Consider the following 14,721-nt stretch of genomic DNA (forward strand, 5'->3'; position numbering starts at 1 on the left):
TTTTGTTTATTTTGTCAGGAAACATCAACTGCTTCTCCTGTGATTCTCCGAGTGGATCCCCAGGGCTTTTACCTGTACTGGACCCATCAGAGCACGGTGAGTGTTGAGACTGCACAGCTTGGGCTCCAAGCAGCCAGGTCAGGCTCATGTGAGATGAAAACACCACAAATGCACAGGTCCTGCACTTGGGAGCAAACTGCCACGCTCGTTCCTCTTAGCAGGGACACCCCTCCAAGGAGCGGGAATTAGTCAGGGGCAAGTTGGTTTTCACAGCACCAGGAAAGAGCAAGAACTGAAGGTATGAGTGTGGCCTTCCTGTGCCTGTCATGCTGGCATTTTGACTCCTGCAAAGCTCATTACCTGTCCTTCAAAGGACTTCACAGAGAACAGTTGTGCTGATATCCTTGTCACCCAGCAAGATATGGGATTCTCCCAACCTGTACAATGGGGCCATTAACTGCCTCATTGGGGTTTTGTACATTTTAGTTCAAATGTAGTGACCATAGTGATGAAGGGCCTCTGTGGGGTCTGGAGAGCGAGCTGTGCTCAAGGTGGTGTGTGCAGGCTGCCCGAGCAAAGCACAGGATGCCAGCTGCTGGAGGAGAGGGAGAGGCAACACATGGAGGAAAGAGAGTTCAGTTCCTCACTGATGAGTAGCATCAAGTGGTGGAGAGGGAGGTGGAAGGCTGGGCTTACTTCTGCTTTCCAGAGCAGGCTGTGGTTCAGCTCTACTTCCTCTGCCTGACCTACATGCCGTGGGAGATAGTCAGACCATCCTGCACAGGGCCTGACCAGGGAACTAATGGGATGGGTGAGCTCTGCTTGTCCAGAGATTGAGCCCAGTGCCAGCTGGGGCTGGGCACTGCCACAGCCACATCCCCTGGGAACAGTGTCACAAAGCTGGGGACTATCACACCCCTCTGTCTCTGTCACTCCTGCTCTGCTTTCAAGGTCTGCTCGGGTGGTAGAATTTCTGCTCTAAGGGTTCCAGCAGGAAGACGTGGAGCACAAAGCGAGGCATGGAGCTCCCATGGAAAGGGAGATACTTCATTGGGATACCTGGGAAAGGGGCTGGGGGAAGGAAGCGTAGCTGCCACAAGGAAACCCAGACTGGAAGGGGTCTCAGATTCCTGGAAAATGCTCTTGATTAAAGAGCATTTAAAAGCATTTAATCAGCTAAGGTAAACAGAACTGCTTTTGCTCTAGGGACCCAGAAAGGAGTGGGATTAGGAGTAAAATTGCTGTCCCGCTTAACAATAAAATGGGGATACAGCCAGAAGACGTGGCATCCACATTGTCCCGTATTGTGATCTTGGAAAATAATACTATCTGCTGCAACAAGGATAATTTGTTCTCCAGACCCATGGTGAGAAGAAAAATTAGTAACAGAGGAAGGAAATTCAGGCTGTATATTAAAAGAACAAACAAGACAACAAGCCAGTAGTGAGGATGTGGAGGAGCTGCCTGCTGAAGGCTGTGCAGTGTCCTCCATGGGAACGGCTTCCCTCCCTGCCTTGTTCCTGCTGGGAGAGCTCTTCCACAGGGAAAGACACTGACCCAAACCTGCTTTACAGCTTCTTGGGGTTCTGTCATGGAGTGCTTTCCTTCCTCCTTTGTCATTCCTCAATTTCCTTGTCCTTATTCTGTTGTAGGAAAGGGAAATTCTGGATATCACCAGCATCCGAGACACCCGAGTGGGGCGATTTGCCAAAATGCCCAAGGTGAGTCCATAGCTTCCTTCTGTCCAGTGTTTCAATGGGAAAGACTGGGCTGCCTGCAGTTTTGGTGAGAGTTCAGGCAGTTTGTCCTGGATTTCTGTAGGAGGATCCAAGCTCCTTACATCACAGCTATGTAAATACAGAAAAACCATCTTGATCTTGTCCCTGACCTCCCAGTGGCCCTCTGTGCACCCAAAAGTGGCACTTCCAGACTAAGGTAGATGGGCTTGTTGGAAGGAATGTGCCAGAAAGCCAGGAAAACCAACTCACCTTCCAAGTGCCCTGCTGCACTGGTAAGTCCTGCTGGAGGCTGTGATGCTCCTGCACTGAGTCACCGGAGCTGCCCTTGTGTAAGGATGCACAGGATGGGTTACCCACAAACCTGGAATTACAATGCCATTCCAGCAGTGTGTACTGGGCTTTTTCTCCTCAGAAAAACTAGATTTTTTCTTTCTTTTTTCATGTATTTTTACATTTGCATGTGATCAGTGCTTTGGTTTTGATTTCAGTTATAATAGAAGCTTCCTGCAGCCCTTGTTAGGACTTTATTTCTGTGACTTTTTATTGTTTGTTTTTAACTTTTCCATGTACGGAAAAGGCAAGAAGAAAACTGCAGTAAAGCCTCAAAGGTGGAAAGGGACCAAAGGAGTAAAGTTAATGGGTCATGTGGTGATACAGGTGACTCTAAGGCAAAAGGGGAAGGTTTTGCAATATCTGCTGAGCCTCAAGCAGCCTTTTGCATAACTTGTGTGGCTGTTTTCTCAATCTGCTCTTAAAATGTCTGTTCAGAGCTCCCCAAGACCAGTATTTCTCAAAACACCAATATAAGGTGGGTGCTAAAGACACAGCAGAGCTCAAGAACACTACCCATCTTCTTAAAAACCACATGTCCTTCAGAGAAACTGCCTTTCTCCTTCGAAATTCACTAGAATGGAACATACTTGAGTTTTCAATGAGCCTAAAACTTTGTCTGCAACTTGTTTTGTGGGAATTGTGGTTAAAAAAAGCTCTCTGGAAGTTAAGTTTTAATTTGAGAGAATAAAATATTTGGGGCTGTTAGAGATGGTGCTGCCCTCCAAATGGGACACACTAAGGAAGAGGCCAGCCTAAAGGAGAGGTATCCTTTTCTAGTGTGTGAAACTTTGAGGAATAGCCTGTTGGCAAAATGAATTGATCTTTGATACAGTTGCTAAATTGCTGGTGGAAGTACTGAGGTCATGGGTGGATGTCCTGGTGGCAACAGGAGGCTGGAGAAACATGTCCTAAATTTTAGGAATTAGTGAAGGAAGACTAACTGGAGAGTACCAGGCGAAGACAGTTTGCCAGAGGTACAGAGTTATTTGGGGTAATAAAATCAGGCTGGTTTGCAGGAAGACCTTGAATTGTTCATTGACTGATCTAATGAGTGGTAATTTCATACAGATGATAAAAATCAGCCAATGCACAAGGAAAAAAGTCCCTCATTCTTCTGTAATAGCAGGCCCTGAGTTGACTGTCGCTACTCAGAAAACATCGTGGGTGTATGGTAAAATATCAATGTAGTGTTCAGCAGTGTTTGCCCCTAAAAGTAAATGGAATGTTTGGAATTCTAAGGAAATAATTTGGAAGTCCTTCTGTAGTGTACACCCCAAATGGACCCATATTTATGTGCAATTCTAGTGTACTCTCAATTTAGGCTAGAACTGGAAAAGGTATGGAAGAGCAGCAGGATTAACAAAGGAATGAAGTGGCTGCTGGGGGCAGAACATCTGAGTAGGAGGGATGGTAGTCTGGCAGAAGGAATTTGGTGAATGGGATGTGGAGTGCTGTAAAATCAGGAGTTGAATGAAGAAGGGGAGCACAAAGCAGCTACTCATGGTTTGAAGCAATTACTCAGGGTTTCATCCAGTGCAGGAGCTCCATGTCAAGTGGAATTTTCCAGAGGCAGGTGTGGCACAAGCAGGAGGTGCTGCTGCTGTCCCACCTCATATCACTGTGCCATGGGTGATGCTTCCTTCAAAGTCATGGAAAAGTGAGTGTAAAACATCAGTACAATAAGGGAATGCCATTAGAGGGTTATTAAATGTGAGATAATGCCTCAGGGCTAGGAAGCTGCTGAATCCTGGATTGCTGGGAGCTGCAGGAGTGTGTCAGGCAAGTGTCAGTGCCTTTGCCCTGTTCCAGCACTTTTCCCTGGGCACCTGGATGGAGCTGCTCTGTTCTAGCTGTTTTAATAGGCCAGGGATGGGATTTTATAGTCCTGGGAATTGGCTGCAGCTCATCTTTGAAAAAATGACAAAGCAAAGGTCAAGCACTGACTGATTTATTAAGTTTTCTCAGTGGGCAGAAGTGATGCACTTGACGAACCTTTGCTGTGAAAATCCCAAGTGCTTTTTGAATTCTGCATTTTACAGAGGCTCATTTGAAACAAATCCCATTTTTATTTCAGGGAGTTTTCTGGAATTTGATTATAACATCTAGTAAAATGCACTAGAATTGCTCCTTATCCACCTTTCCCTTGTGGATCCTGGGAGATTTTGTGTGGGCACTGCAAGGGATGTTGAACCAAAGATGTGCCAGCTGGGTCTGGAAAATTCCTGCTTATACATGGCTCTGCTATCCATGATGCCTCTGGCTTAAAGCCCTCAGGGGCATGTTCAGTTGGCTCTCCTGAGAACAGAATTTCACAAAGGAATGCAGAAAGCAGGGAAAATTTCTTCACATGAACTACCACATCCTCCACATAGGGCAGCCATGTCTGGGGTGTTGATACAAAAGGTATAAATATAAAAATCTGGCGTGGTGAAGCCAACAAAGATCTCTTTTGAGGTGGAAGAATGACCATGGGTGCTGTCTGCCCTGTTACAAAATAGTGGCTTGGAATGGTTGTGGAATAGAACTGTTGAAATTAGTACAAAGAGTTACTCATTTCACTGCATAAAGGTGGAGAAAAATGGGCCATCAGCCTTATTTAGGACAAGAACAGGATCACAGCTCTAGGAAGAGCTGTGGATGGCACCAGCAACAAATGGAGCCTCCTTTCCCCTTTTCTGCAAGTGATGCCACAGTCAATCTGCAGCTGCTCTGAGGCAAAGTTTGTGGCCTGGTTTTCCTACTGGATTGTGACTGAAGGAATTCTGGAGGAAGGAGGGTGCTGTATGGAGAGCATCTGTGCCACTGCTTTCCACAGCAAGGGGCTGTGCAGGTTTGGGCTGCAGCTCAAGGATGTGACATGCCCTGAGTTTTCCAGTCCCATGGCACTGACGAGTCTCCCCGGAGGGAGTGGGTCACTGTGGGTGTTGGGAGTTCCCTGCTTTCAGTAACACTTTCCCACCACTGCCGAGCAGGAGGTTTGGGTTTTTGGGTTTTGGGTTTGTTTTGTTGGTTTTTTTTTCCTGTAACCTCTACACACAGCAAGAATAATAACACCAAAGCACCCACACGGAAAACCACTTGAGAAGGGAGTTGCTGTCGTGTGCACTGCCAGCACGGGTCTCAGCTGGGACCCCATCTCTTCTTAGGGATGGTTAGGGAGCAGGCAGTGCCCAGCACAGTGTGAAAAGGGGCTGGCAGCCATCGGAGCCACCTCCAAATGGGAATGGCCATCTCCTGCCCTCCCCAGCCATTGCCTCACCACAGAGCCAAGGCCTCCCTGGCCCTTCCTACACTTGTGCAGGGCTCCCCTGCTCACCACCCCTGCGAGGTTCTTGGAGAGCAGCTCTGTGTTTCTGCCGTGACTTTTCTTCTTGGTTTTTTGGGGTTTTTTTTGAGAGGGGGCAGAACAAACTGTGGTGTGAGTTCAACAGTAATAAAGATAAGAATGAGCAGGGCCTTTGAACAGCACGGAGACAAGATTAAAAAGCTATTGAGTCTACACTGTCTGACACAGTAGACTGTTATTTACACTCAGGTCTGTGTTTTCATTTCAGTAACGAGGAACAATAAAGCCTGCTCCATTTGTGGTTTCTTTTTTTTTTTGTGGTTTCTTTTTGTTGAGGCACCAAGACCCCAGAATGCTGCCAGAGATTGTAATAATAAATAAGGCCAAAATACATGATGTTTTAGGCCAGGCTGCTGGGCTGTTGGTTGGCTGTTGGCTGTGTCTTGGGGTTTGTTTAGATGTTTCAGGAGGCATTGGCTTTGAGACAGGCATATTTTCTAGTAAAAAGAAGTGTTGTGCTTTGATTGTCATAATTATAAACCAGCTTCATCCTCTGTCCACATTCTGTTGGTGTTGAACCTGGAGATGTAGCCTGCGCTGCACATGTGCAGGGAGAAAATGATACCAAGGCATTTCACTCATGTTTTGAGATTATAAAGTTGGAGCCAGTGGGAATGTTCAGGAACCATGTGGGACAATCACAGTGCCCTCGGAGCTGAGCTGTGGGCTGTGAGCCATGGGGTGTAAATGCTGCAGGTGGTCAGTGTTTCTGCTGCAGCTCAGGGATGGGGCAGCTGTGGCACTGAGATTCAGCAACTTGTGAGCCCAGGATGGAGCTGAACTAAGTCTGATCCAGCCCTCCAGCTGGAGAGCAATCATGGAGCTGTGTGGAGACACTGATCTGTGAGTGTGCTAGAGAGAGGCAGGTACAAGAATGTGCTGGCAAAGGATTTATAAATGGTGGAGCAGAGCTGAGCAAGGAAATGAGCACCTGTGAGTGATGGCCTTTGCCATGCTAGGCCCTCCTGCCTGTGCCATGGTTGTGCAGTGAGCTCCGAGGCCACAGAGTCTCCTCTGTCCCTGGCAGTGTGTCCCTGCTGCATTGCAGAGCGCCGTGGGTTGTTCTGTGCCTGGGAGTCTGAGCTGCTGCATTTTCCAGTTCCTTTAGATAAGACACTGAGAGCTGAGAGTGCTTCACTGTGCATTTTTGTCTGCCTGTGTCCCTGAGATGCTTGGCACAGGGACAGGCTGGCCCTCCTCATTCTGTGGCCATCATCTCTAGCATGGAGCAGCAAGGCTAAGGAGGACAGGAGTGTTACCTCCGGAGTCAAAGGCATCAGAAATGTCTTGTGGCTTCCTTTTTCCCTTCTGGGAACCAAACAAGACCTCTCTTCTCCAAAAGAGAAGTTTTCTTGTCCTAATGCCACAAGACACAGCTCTGTCAGGGCACAGTGACATGGAAGGTCCCACTGTGACTTGGCTCTGCCCCCTTTCAAGCAGAGAAAGGACCATCCCTCTCTGTCCTGCATCTGTCTATGGCTCTTTGTTTATATTTGCATGAGAATTTGCTTCTCTGGGGAAGCTATGGATCTCTGTACAGCTGAGGATTTTAGGGAAATCAGGAGGGTGGGACGTGAAATGGAAACTGAGTCCATATTTCAGCCACTCTGCTAGTTGTTTTCTGCTTGTCTGGGTTTTTTTAAGGGGATTTGCTAAGTGTGTTTCCCTTCTGATTTGCATGGCTAATATGCATGTCCTGCTTTTCATGCAGCAATTCCTATTTTTCCTTTATGACTACCTGCAAAGTGACAGTAAGTAATCCTAGAGTGAAGCTGTGGCACAAGGCACTAAAGGAGTGCAGGTTGTGAAAGAGCCGCGCTGTGATATCAGGTTCAGAGCTCACACACAGTCCCTGCTCCCCTCTCCACCCCTTCACTGGGTGTTGGATGCATCACTGCCTGGATAAGGGCAAAAGCACTTGGCTTGCTGGGGCCTTGGCCTGAACAGAGAGGTCTGGAGAGAGCCAGGTGACGAATGTCTGCTTGAGAGCGGCGTGCGGAGAAGGAAGGGCTGGGAGGAGCCCCGGATAACAAATACAGGAAATGAGTTCAGCACAACCACAAGTTCACCATTGTTTGGGCCTCCTCTCCCGTACAACCCTGAAGCTGAACAAATGATGGTGCCTTTGCAAGATGAAGTTAAGTCTGGAGTTAAAATCCCAACGCTTTGATGCTGACACTGGAAAGTTGAGCTCCAACAAGGAGTTGCCATTGGTGTGGGAAGGAGATGTGGGTGTTTGGTGGTGCTCAGTTTTGAAGGAAAATGGCTCACGAGGCAAGAGTGAGCCATTTTAGAAATTCCCTTGCAGAAAATAAGCAAATCATATTCTTTCCCTTCCCTTCTTCCAAATGCTCTGTGATTAAACAGGTTTCAGAGTTACCCCCTCAGAGAGGTGCTTTTCCAAAATGAGACAGCAGTCAGATGAGCCTGAGTTACAATCTAGCCCATCCTCTTTTTCTGAAAGATACCTGTTTGCTACAGATGTGTTAAAATCGCAAATGCTCCAGAAACCTGGAAAATTGCAGTGGAAAAAAAATCTGCAGTTTCTTATGAAATGTGTATGCAGCTATGTGTGTGATGTGCTGCAGACCCATGAAGCCTGAAGGTGTGCTCAGATTCCAGCTTCAGTTTAACCCAAAAGTCTGACCTGCTCTAACAATCCCAGATTGTGAATTCATTCCTATTTCTAAAGGAGCAGGTGCTCTGACAGCTCCCTGTTTGCTTGGACAGGGATTTCTCCTGCACTTTAGATAATGAATTGCTGTGCCTTATTCTAGGAGTGGGAGATTTATCTTTCCATTATAAACAGCACCATCAGTAAAACTCTAGGATACCTTGGCTTAGTGACACCACACATAGGAATGCAGAAAATGCTGAATAATTTAAAGGATTCTATAAATACTTTCATATGGTACTGCAATCCAAGTACCACTAATCGGATGAGCCTTACACTTAACAAAACAAGTCCCTGGTGAGCCATTGCTGTAAGGTACTGGAATTGCTATGGAAAAAACCACTCCTAGCAACTGAAAGCAGCAGAAAATGGGGCTTGGAGGGAAATAACCCAGCTCTGTAGTGACAGGGGTCCCAAAAAACATCTTTCTTATGGAGGGAGGTCACAAGTAATTGTGTCGTGTTAATACACTTTTTTTAGTGTGTGTGTGTTTTGATAAAATCAACTGGTTACACACCTCTGGCACAAGCAAGCCAAACCCTCCCCTGCTTGTCTGCAAGCCCAGGCTGAAGTTTCAGAAGAAGTTTCTTTAAGAGCAGTCTCCAGCTTTGACTGTTTCAGACTTGTGCAGGGGTGTTAGTTATGATGGTTCATCCCATGGAGGAACAGGTAATGTAGGCTCCAGAACAAAAATAAAAAATAAGGAAAGCCAAGGAAAAGAAGATTGCACTAAGCAATTTTGCAGCCCTTGAGTTGCTTGCTGTGAATTTGGGGCAATGTGTATATTGGGGTGTGGGTACAGTTTACCCTCATTCTCCAGTCACCCCCATCTCTTCTGTCTCCTTTGTAGTCCCTGAAGCTCCGAGAGGTTTTTAACTTGGATCACCCTCACAGCACCTTCCTGCTGAAGAACCTGACGATTGTATCTGGCCCTGACATGGTTGACCTCACTTTCCATAACTTTGTGTCCTACAAGGAGAATATTGGCAAGGTATCAAAGCCTGAGGTTGTGGAAGCACTGGGAACCACTAAGGATTGGGGCATTCAGTGGGGAGCAGGAAAAGAGAGGGGGAGCCAGGTCCCTGAGCCTTGTCAGCGTTCCTTACAAGGTTTATGTTCTGGTTAGGTGTGGTATCTCCATAGTTCTAGAAGCCTCTGCCTTGCAAGGAGAAGGACCAGTAGAAGACATTTAGTGAGTCATTGTTGTCCTTCATGTGTTTTGTATGGATGAATAGACAGATGAGAAGCAGAAAAGTTTCAGCTCCTGGTGTTTATTCACAGGAGGAAGGTGATAGAGCCAAGCTCATCAGTATCAGACGGGATAGGGGGTAATGGTTTTAAACTGGAAAAAGGTGGATTTTGAGTGGCTGTGAGAAGAATTTCTTCCCTATGAGAGTGAGGAGGCCCTGGTACAGGTTGGTAGAGAAGCTGTGACTGCCCCATCCCTGGAAGTGTCCAAGGCCAGGCTGGGCAGGGCTTCGAGCAACCTGGTCTGGTGGAAGGTGTCCCTGCCCATGGCAGGATGTGGGACTGGCAGGATGGACTTTAAGGTCCCTACCAACCCAGGCCATTTCAGGATTCTGTGCCCTTTCCATGTTCACTGTGTACTTCTTGGAGCAGTTCCATAATGCCCAAGTGCCTCTGCCCTGTTTGTTCCAGGACTGGGCTGAGGATATCATGGCCATCGTCCACAATCCCCTCACATACAACGCTCCCCGCCACACCTTCCTAGAGAAAATGTAAGTCCTTTCTGAGAAACTTTGTCCTCTGAAACATCTGTGCCCTGCCTTTTCTGTCAGTGCTGGGGGGAAAAAAAGACTTCTAAGTTTCCAGGGCCCTTGGCAGCCTCCAGACCAAGGCCTGGGTCATGCCAAGGTTAAGCTGATGGTCTGTTTTCAGTTTCCTGAGTTTCAGTTCACTCTTAGATTGTTTTCCCAATTGCGTGTTTTTCCTTTCTCCTTACTTAGTAGGATCTCTAAAGATTGCACCCGTGCGTTTTCATAATCTTGTTTGGGATTTTTTTCACAGTCTGGTGAAGCTGAAGTTGCAGCTGAATGAAGATGGGAAGATTCCTGTCAGGAAGTGAGTGTGGATATTTGTTTTATTGTGTGTTCAGTCAGACTACAGGCAGAGCAGCTGGCAAGAGGTGGTTGGTCAATGGCTTTGTCTGTCGGCTCTTCCTGAGCCTAAGAGGTAGAGAACTTTCCCTCTGTGTCCAGGCCACGGAAGGGCTCCTGCTGCACCTAGGTGACACATCATTTGAGTCTGGAAAAGAGACTTTGTGGCCTTTATCTGCAGCAAGAAATGGCTTAAACTGCCACAGATTTCACTTCCTGGCTGTTGCCAAGAAATAATCAACAAAACAAAGCAACTTTGGTAAGATTCTGATCGCAGATTGTTTTGTCAACCCGAGCTGAAAGGTGGATGAGGTGTAGGATTCAGTTTCCCTCTCCTTTAAGGAGTTCTGTATTTGGAGAACTCTTTGCTGGACTCCCCAGCTCACCTGCAGCAGGGCTTCCTTGTTTTCTTGTCTGCTTTCTCCCCATGTGACCACTACAGCCCTTCCCCACTTCTCCATCCCTCAGCCTTCACTCTAGATGTGCATGAGAGCAAAGCAGTCTCTGGGCCAATGTTAGTACTAGTTTAGAATGGATGGAGATTTGTCCTTCCCTGTCCCCAGCCTGGCCTTGTGCATCAGGTAGGGCTCCCATTGGAATGGCAAGCAAAGCCCACCCTGTCCCTTCTCCCCTGCACTATGAATCTGGAATTGATTTTGTGCCATTCAGTGTCTTCCCAAGTAAAATCACTCCAGGGCTGGCCCTGTGGTTCCTCTGTGTTGATTTAGCCCATAGAATGACAAAAGGCAGCACTGCCATGTTGCATTCGCTTTGGGGTCTGTAAATTACCTTTTGTTTTAAGAATAAGGAACTGCAGACTCTACATTTGGGAAGTTTTGAACCCCTCTGCTTTAAGTCTGTGCTGTGTTACAGCACCACAAGAGGTGAACACTAATGACCCCAAATAAACACAGGCCCAGGGTTTGTTGTATGGCAGAACTGTGCCGGATTAGGGCTGTGCTGACTAAATGGGCTCCTGGAGGGCTGGGCTTTATTCAACACTAAACATTTTTTGTTATTTGTTTTCTGAACCACCAACCAGCAGAATTTCATTGTCAGAAACCAGAGTATTCATCAAAAGGCTGTTAAAAATGTGTAGGTCTGTAATGAATAACACACTAGGGAAGAGCGCTTTGAATTGATCCTTAAAATTCAAGCAAGGTAGCATTGCTGCAGGGAGAAACCAGCTTATTCCTCTGAAACAAGCTAGAAAAAAGGAATCTGATACAGGCTGTACCTCTCCTCAGTGCCCATTTCTTGCAGAATGATAAAAATTCAGACCATGACATAGTCCAGATTAAGAACCAGGTTTATAAAAATACTCAGTATCTCCAGGTGCAGGTAAATGTAAGGCTTTCAAAATTCCTGAAAATTCTACAAGTATTTGCCTTTCCCTTTAAATATGTAAATCCCTTTGGAATCATACCAAGGGTGCTGCAGTTTTGCTTTGCAAAGGGCAGCTGTGGACACAGGGTTTGCATGAGCTGCTGCAGCCACCCCAGGCACTCCCACCTGACAGCACAGGACACTCCTTGTTCCTCTGTTTGCTGGGAGCACCTGTGACTCCAGGGGGTTAGCAGAGCTGAGGCTGGATTTATCCATGGAGGAGACCACAGTGCTGTTGATAGGGATGTTCTGAGAGGAGGGAAAATTCAGTTATTTCTCCACAGTGCCATAGGGAGCACCTCCAAGAGGGGCAGGGAAAGGACAGGGAAGAAGGATTTTGAGTGACAGGGCTCTTAAGGAGTCCATAGCAGAAATACAGAACTTCTTTAAATCAGCAGTCAAAAATTCCTGAGTAGGTTAACCAAACTCAGTCCTTCAGTTGCTCTTCTGGAGAAAGACTGCCTGTCTTTGCTGGTTCATGCTTACAGTTGTCTTGCCTGTCTCCCTCGCCATGCATTTGGAGTGTCCTGCAGCTCCAGCCCCCCTGCCCTCTCTCCTGCTCCATGGTGATGTTTGTTTGCCTGTCTGGTCAGTATTTTTCAGATGTTCCCTGCAGACAGGAAGAGGGTGGAACAAGCGTTAAGTGCTTGTCATCTGCCAAATGGCAAGGTAAGGGTTTCTCTGGATATCCAGAAGTCTCACAAGCTTGAGAAGGATCTTTTTCCCTGCCCTGACTGGGATGTCTTTGGCTGTGAAAAACCATCAGCCGAGATGCTCATAGTTGCTTACCTTACTGCTGCCAGGTCTGACTGCAGCCTGCTGGGATCAGTTGTGACTGTGTTCCAGTAACACTTGTGACTCCAGCACTCACACTGTGTGGCACAAGGAGCAGCAACACCCCGCCAGATGTTTCTGGGGTTGTCACAGCCAAGTGCTGAACTGCGGGTGTTCAATGAGAGGTGAGATCTGTCATGGGTTTGGGATCCTGACATGTCTTCATTGCTTTCTCAGAATGATGCCATCAACCCCGAGGACTTCCCCGAGCCTGTGTACAAGACATTCCTCATGTCTCTGTGTCCACGGCCTGAGATTGATGAGATATTTACCTCACAGTAAGTTTCCCTCAAGCCACAGCCCAGAACCTGATCTCTTGTGGCGAAATATAGACAGAAAGGAGGGGATTTAATGCCATGTGGTTTGTCTGGCCTTAAGCCTTAGAAGGGCAGGATCCCAGGACACTTAATGCCTTCATTCACAGCCTGAATAAAAAGGATGAGACTTTACTGTGCTACAGACCCTGAAATAAATGAGCTGAAGGAGGCACCTGAGGAAGGATCAACCTCTCCTGTGTGAAAAGATTTCCTGGGTAATTCCCAGGCCTTACCTCTGCCCCTCTGTGACTCTCTCACTGCAGCCATCTAAAAGCAAAGCCCTACATGACCAAAGAGCACCTGGCAAAGTTCATCAACAAGAAGCAGCGCGACACCCGCCTCAATGATATTCTCTTCCCACCAGCCAAACCTGAGCAGGTGCAGAGCCTGATAGAGAAGTACGAGCCCAGTGGGTTTAACATCCAGAGAGGTGAGTCTTGTTCAGCCCAAAGCTCTTGCTATAGAGGCAGGAGGAAAGAGCAGAAGATCTTGTGCCTTCTGCCATCCTGCTTCCTGGGGGAGCAACCAGCCTGGTTCCCACAACTCCCTGTGTTGCAATGCACTTCCAAAGAGGCCCCAGAGCTGTTCTGTTTGGGGACCATTAAGAGCTCTGTTTGCCATGCAGGGCAGCTGTCTCCAGAGGGGATGGTCTGGTTCCTCTGTGGCCCTGAGAACAACCTGATAGCACTGGACAAGCTGATGCTGTACCAAGACATGACCCAGCCGCTCTCGCACTACTACATCAATTCCTCACACAACACCTATCTGACAGGTATGGCACTGCCCCAGGGACAGGGGAGTGACACCATCAGCCGGCCAGATGTGTGTGCCCTGGAGGTTTTGGAGGCTGGGCTGACTCTAAATGCTTCGTGGCAGGAAGCAGTATCACCCTGCAACCAAAAACATCTTGTCAATCTGCTGCGTCCCCCTGCTGAAGGCTTGCAGAGAGTCCTGTTGCTCCTGTTTGTGCAGGAGCTGTCCCATGTGAGTAGCTAATGCTGAGCCTGTCTCCTGCAGCTGGGCAGTTTTCTGGGGTGTCCTCTCCCGAAATGTACCGCCAGACGCTGCTGGCTGGCTGCCGCTGCGTGGAGCTGGACTGCTGGAAGGGCCGACCCCCGGACGAGGAGCCCATCATCACCCACGGCTTCACCATGACAACTGAGATCCTCTTCAAGGTAGGGAAGAGCTTTCCCCATGCATGCTATCCCCTGCCTGCTTTTAGACTGATTGCTGAGGGAGCCAGAGGGATGGGCTGAGGGCAAAGATGCTTGAGAGAAGATTGATGGCGAGGTGACAAGTGAATGAATGCGTGGGTAGAAGGAAAAGTGAACAGATAAGCACTAGGTTGGAGTTTGTACATTTTTGGAACAGGAGGAGGAACAGAGCGGTTGATAGCTGGATGAAGATGGATGAATGAATGAGGGAAATGTGGAAGTCAGGTGGAAGGCTTGGAGAGATGGCTGAGCAGACGTGTTTGTGTACACAGGGCTGTGTCCCAGGATGGATGGACAGAACGTGGCGTGAGGCTGGTGGATCTATAGATAGAGGCATGTCAGAGGAACAAACAGGATGGCGTTTAGAAAACACACAGTTAAAATGAGTTTATCTTCTGGTCTGCAGCAGGTGTCTATGGCTGACAGCCTCAAGTGCAGCCTTTTGGAAGAATAGGGTTCAATTCCTTCCTAATGACCTGAGTGTTGGAATGTGTTCTGTGGAGCATCTGGCTTCCCTGAGGATTCAGGTCCCAGCCTTCAGAAGCTCAGCACAAAGCCAGGCAGTACAGGGCATTTATCCACAGCTTGCAGGTTAAAAATAAAGGCATTGCACTGATTTTTTTTTTTGGTTTTCAGCAGTCCTTTACACAGCTGCTGCCAACAGGTAGAGGTGCTTTAGATTGTTTTTTACAGCTCTTTATTTTTCTTCTGTGTCTTCCCCCAGTTCCCACGCTTCACTATTACTAAAATATTTAGGTTGG

General features: G+C 47.6%; 1 protein-coding gene across 3 annotated transcripts in view; it reads left to right on the forward strand.

Moving 5' to 3' along the window:
• Positions 1-14,721, forward strand: part of PLCB2 (phospholipase C beta 2) — a 40,730-nt gene that overhangs the window by 10,042 nt on the left and 15,967 nt on the right. For all 3 annotated transcript variants that reach the window (XM_085063475.1, XM_085063478.1, XM_085063477.1), the window contains 10 exons: positions 19-96; positions 1,653-1,721; positions 8,943-9,083; positions 9,752-9,831; positions 10,121-10,174; positions 12,189-12,264; positions 12,607-12,707; positions 13,010-13,176; positions 13,372-13,518; positions 13,764-13,921. In XM_085063475.1, coding sequence (XP_084919601.1) covers positions 19-96; positions 1,653-1,721; positions 8,943-9,083; positions 9,752-9,831; positions 10,121-10,174; positions 12,189-12,264; positions 12,607-12,707; positions 13,010-13,176; positions 13,372-13,518; positions 13,764-13,921 — 1,071 coding nt within the window. The remainder of the gene's footprint in view (positions 1-18; positions 97-1,652; positions 1,722-8,942; positions 9,084-9,751; positions 9,832-10,120; positions 10,175-12,188; positions 12,265-12,606; positions 12,708-13,009; positions 13,177-13,371; positions 13,519-13,763; positions 13,922-14,721) is intronic.

The sequence above is a fragment of the Lichenostomus cassidix genome, chromosome 5 (assembly GCF_008360975.1).
Source record: "Lichenostomus cassidix isolate B80296 chromosome 5, HeHo_3.0, whole genome shotgun sequence".
Lineage (NCBI taxonomy): Eukaryota > Metazoa > Chordata > Aves > Passeriformes > Meliphagidae > Lichenostomus > Lichenostomus cassidix.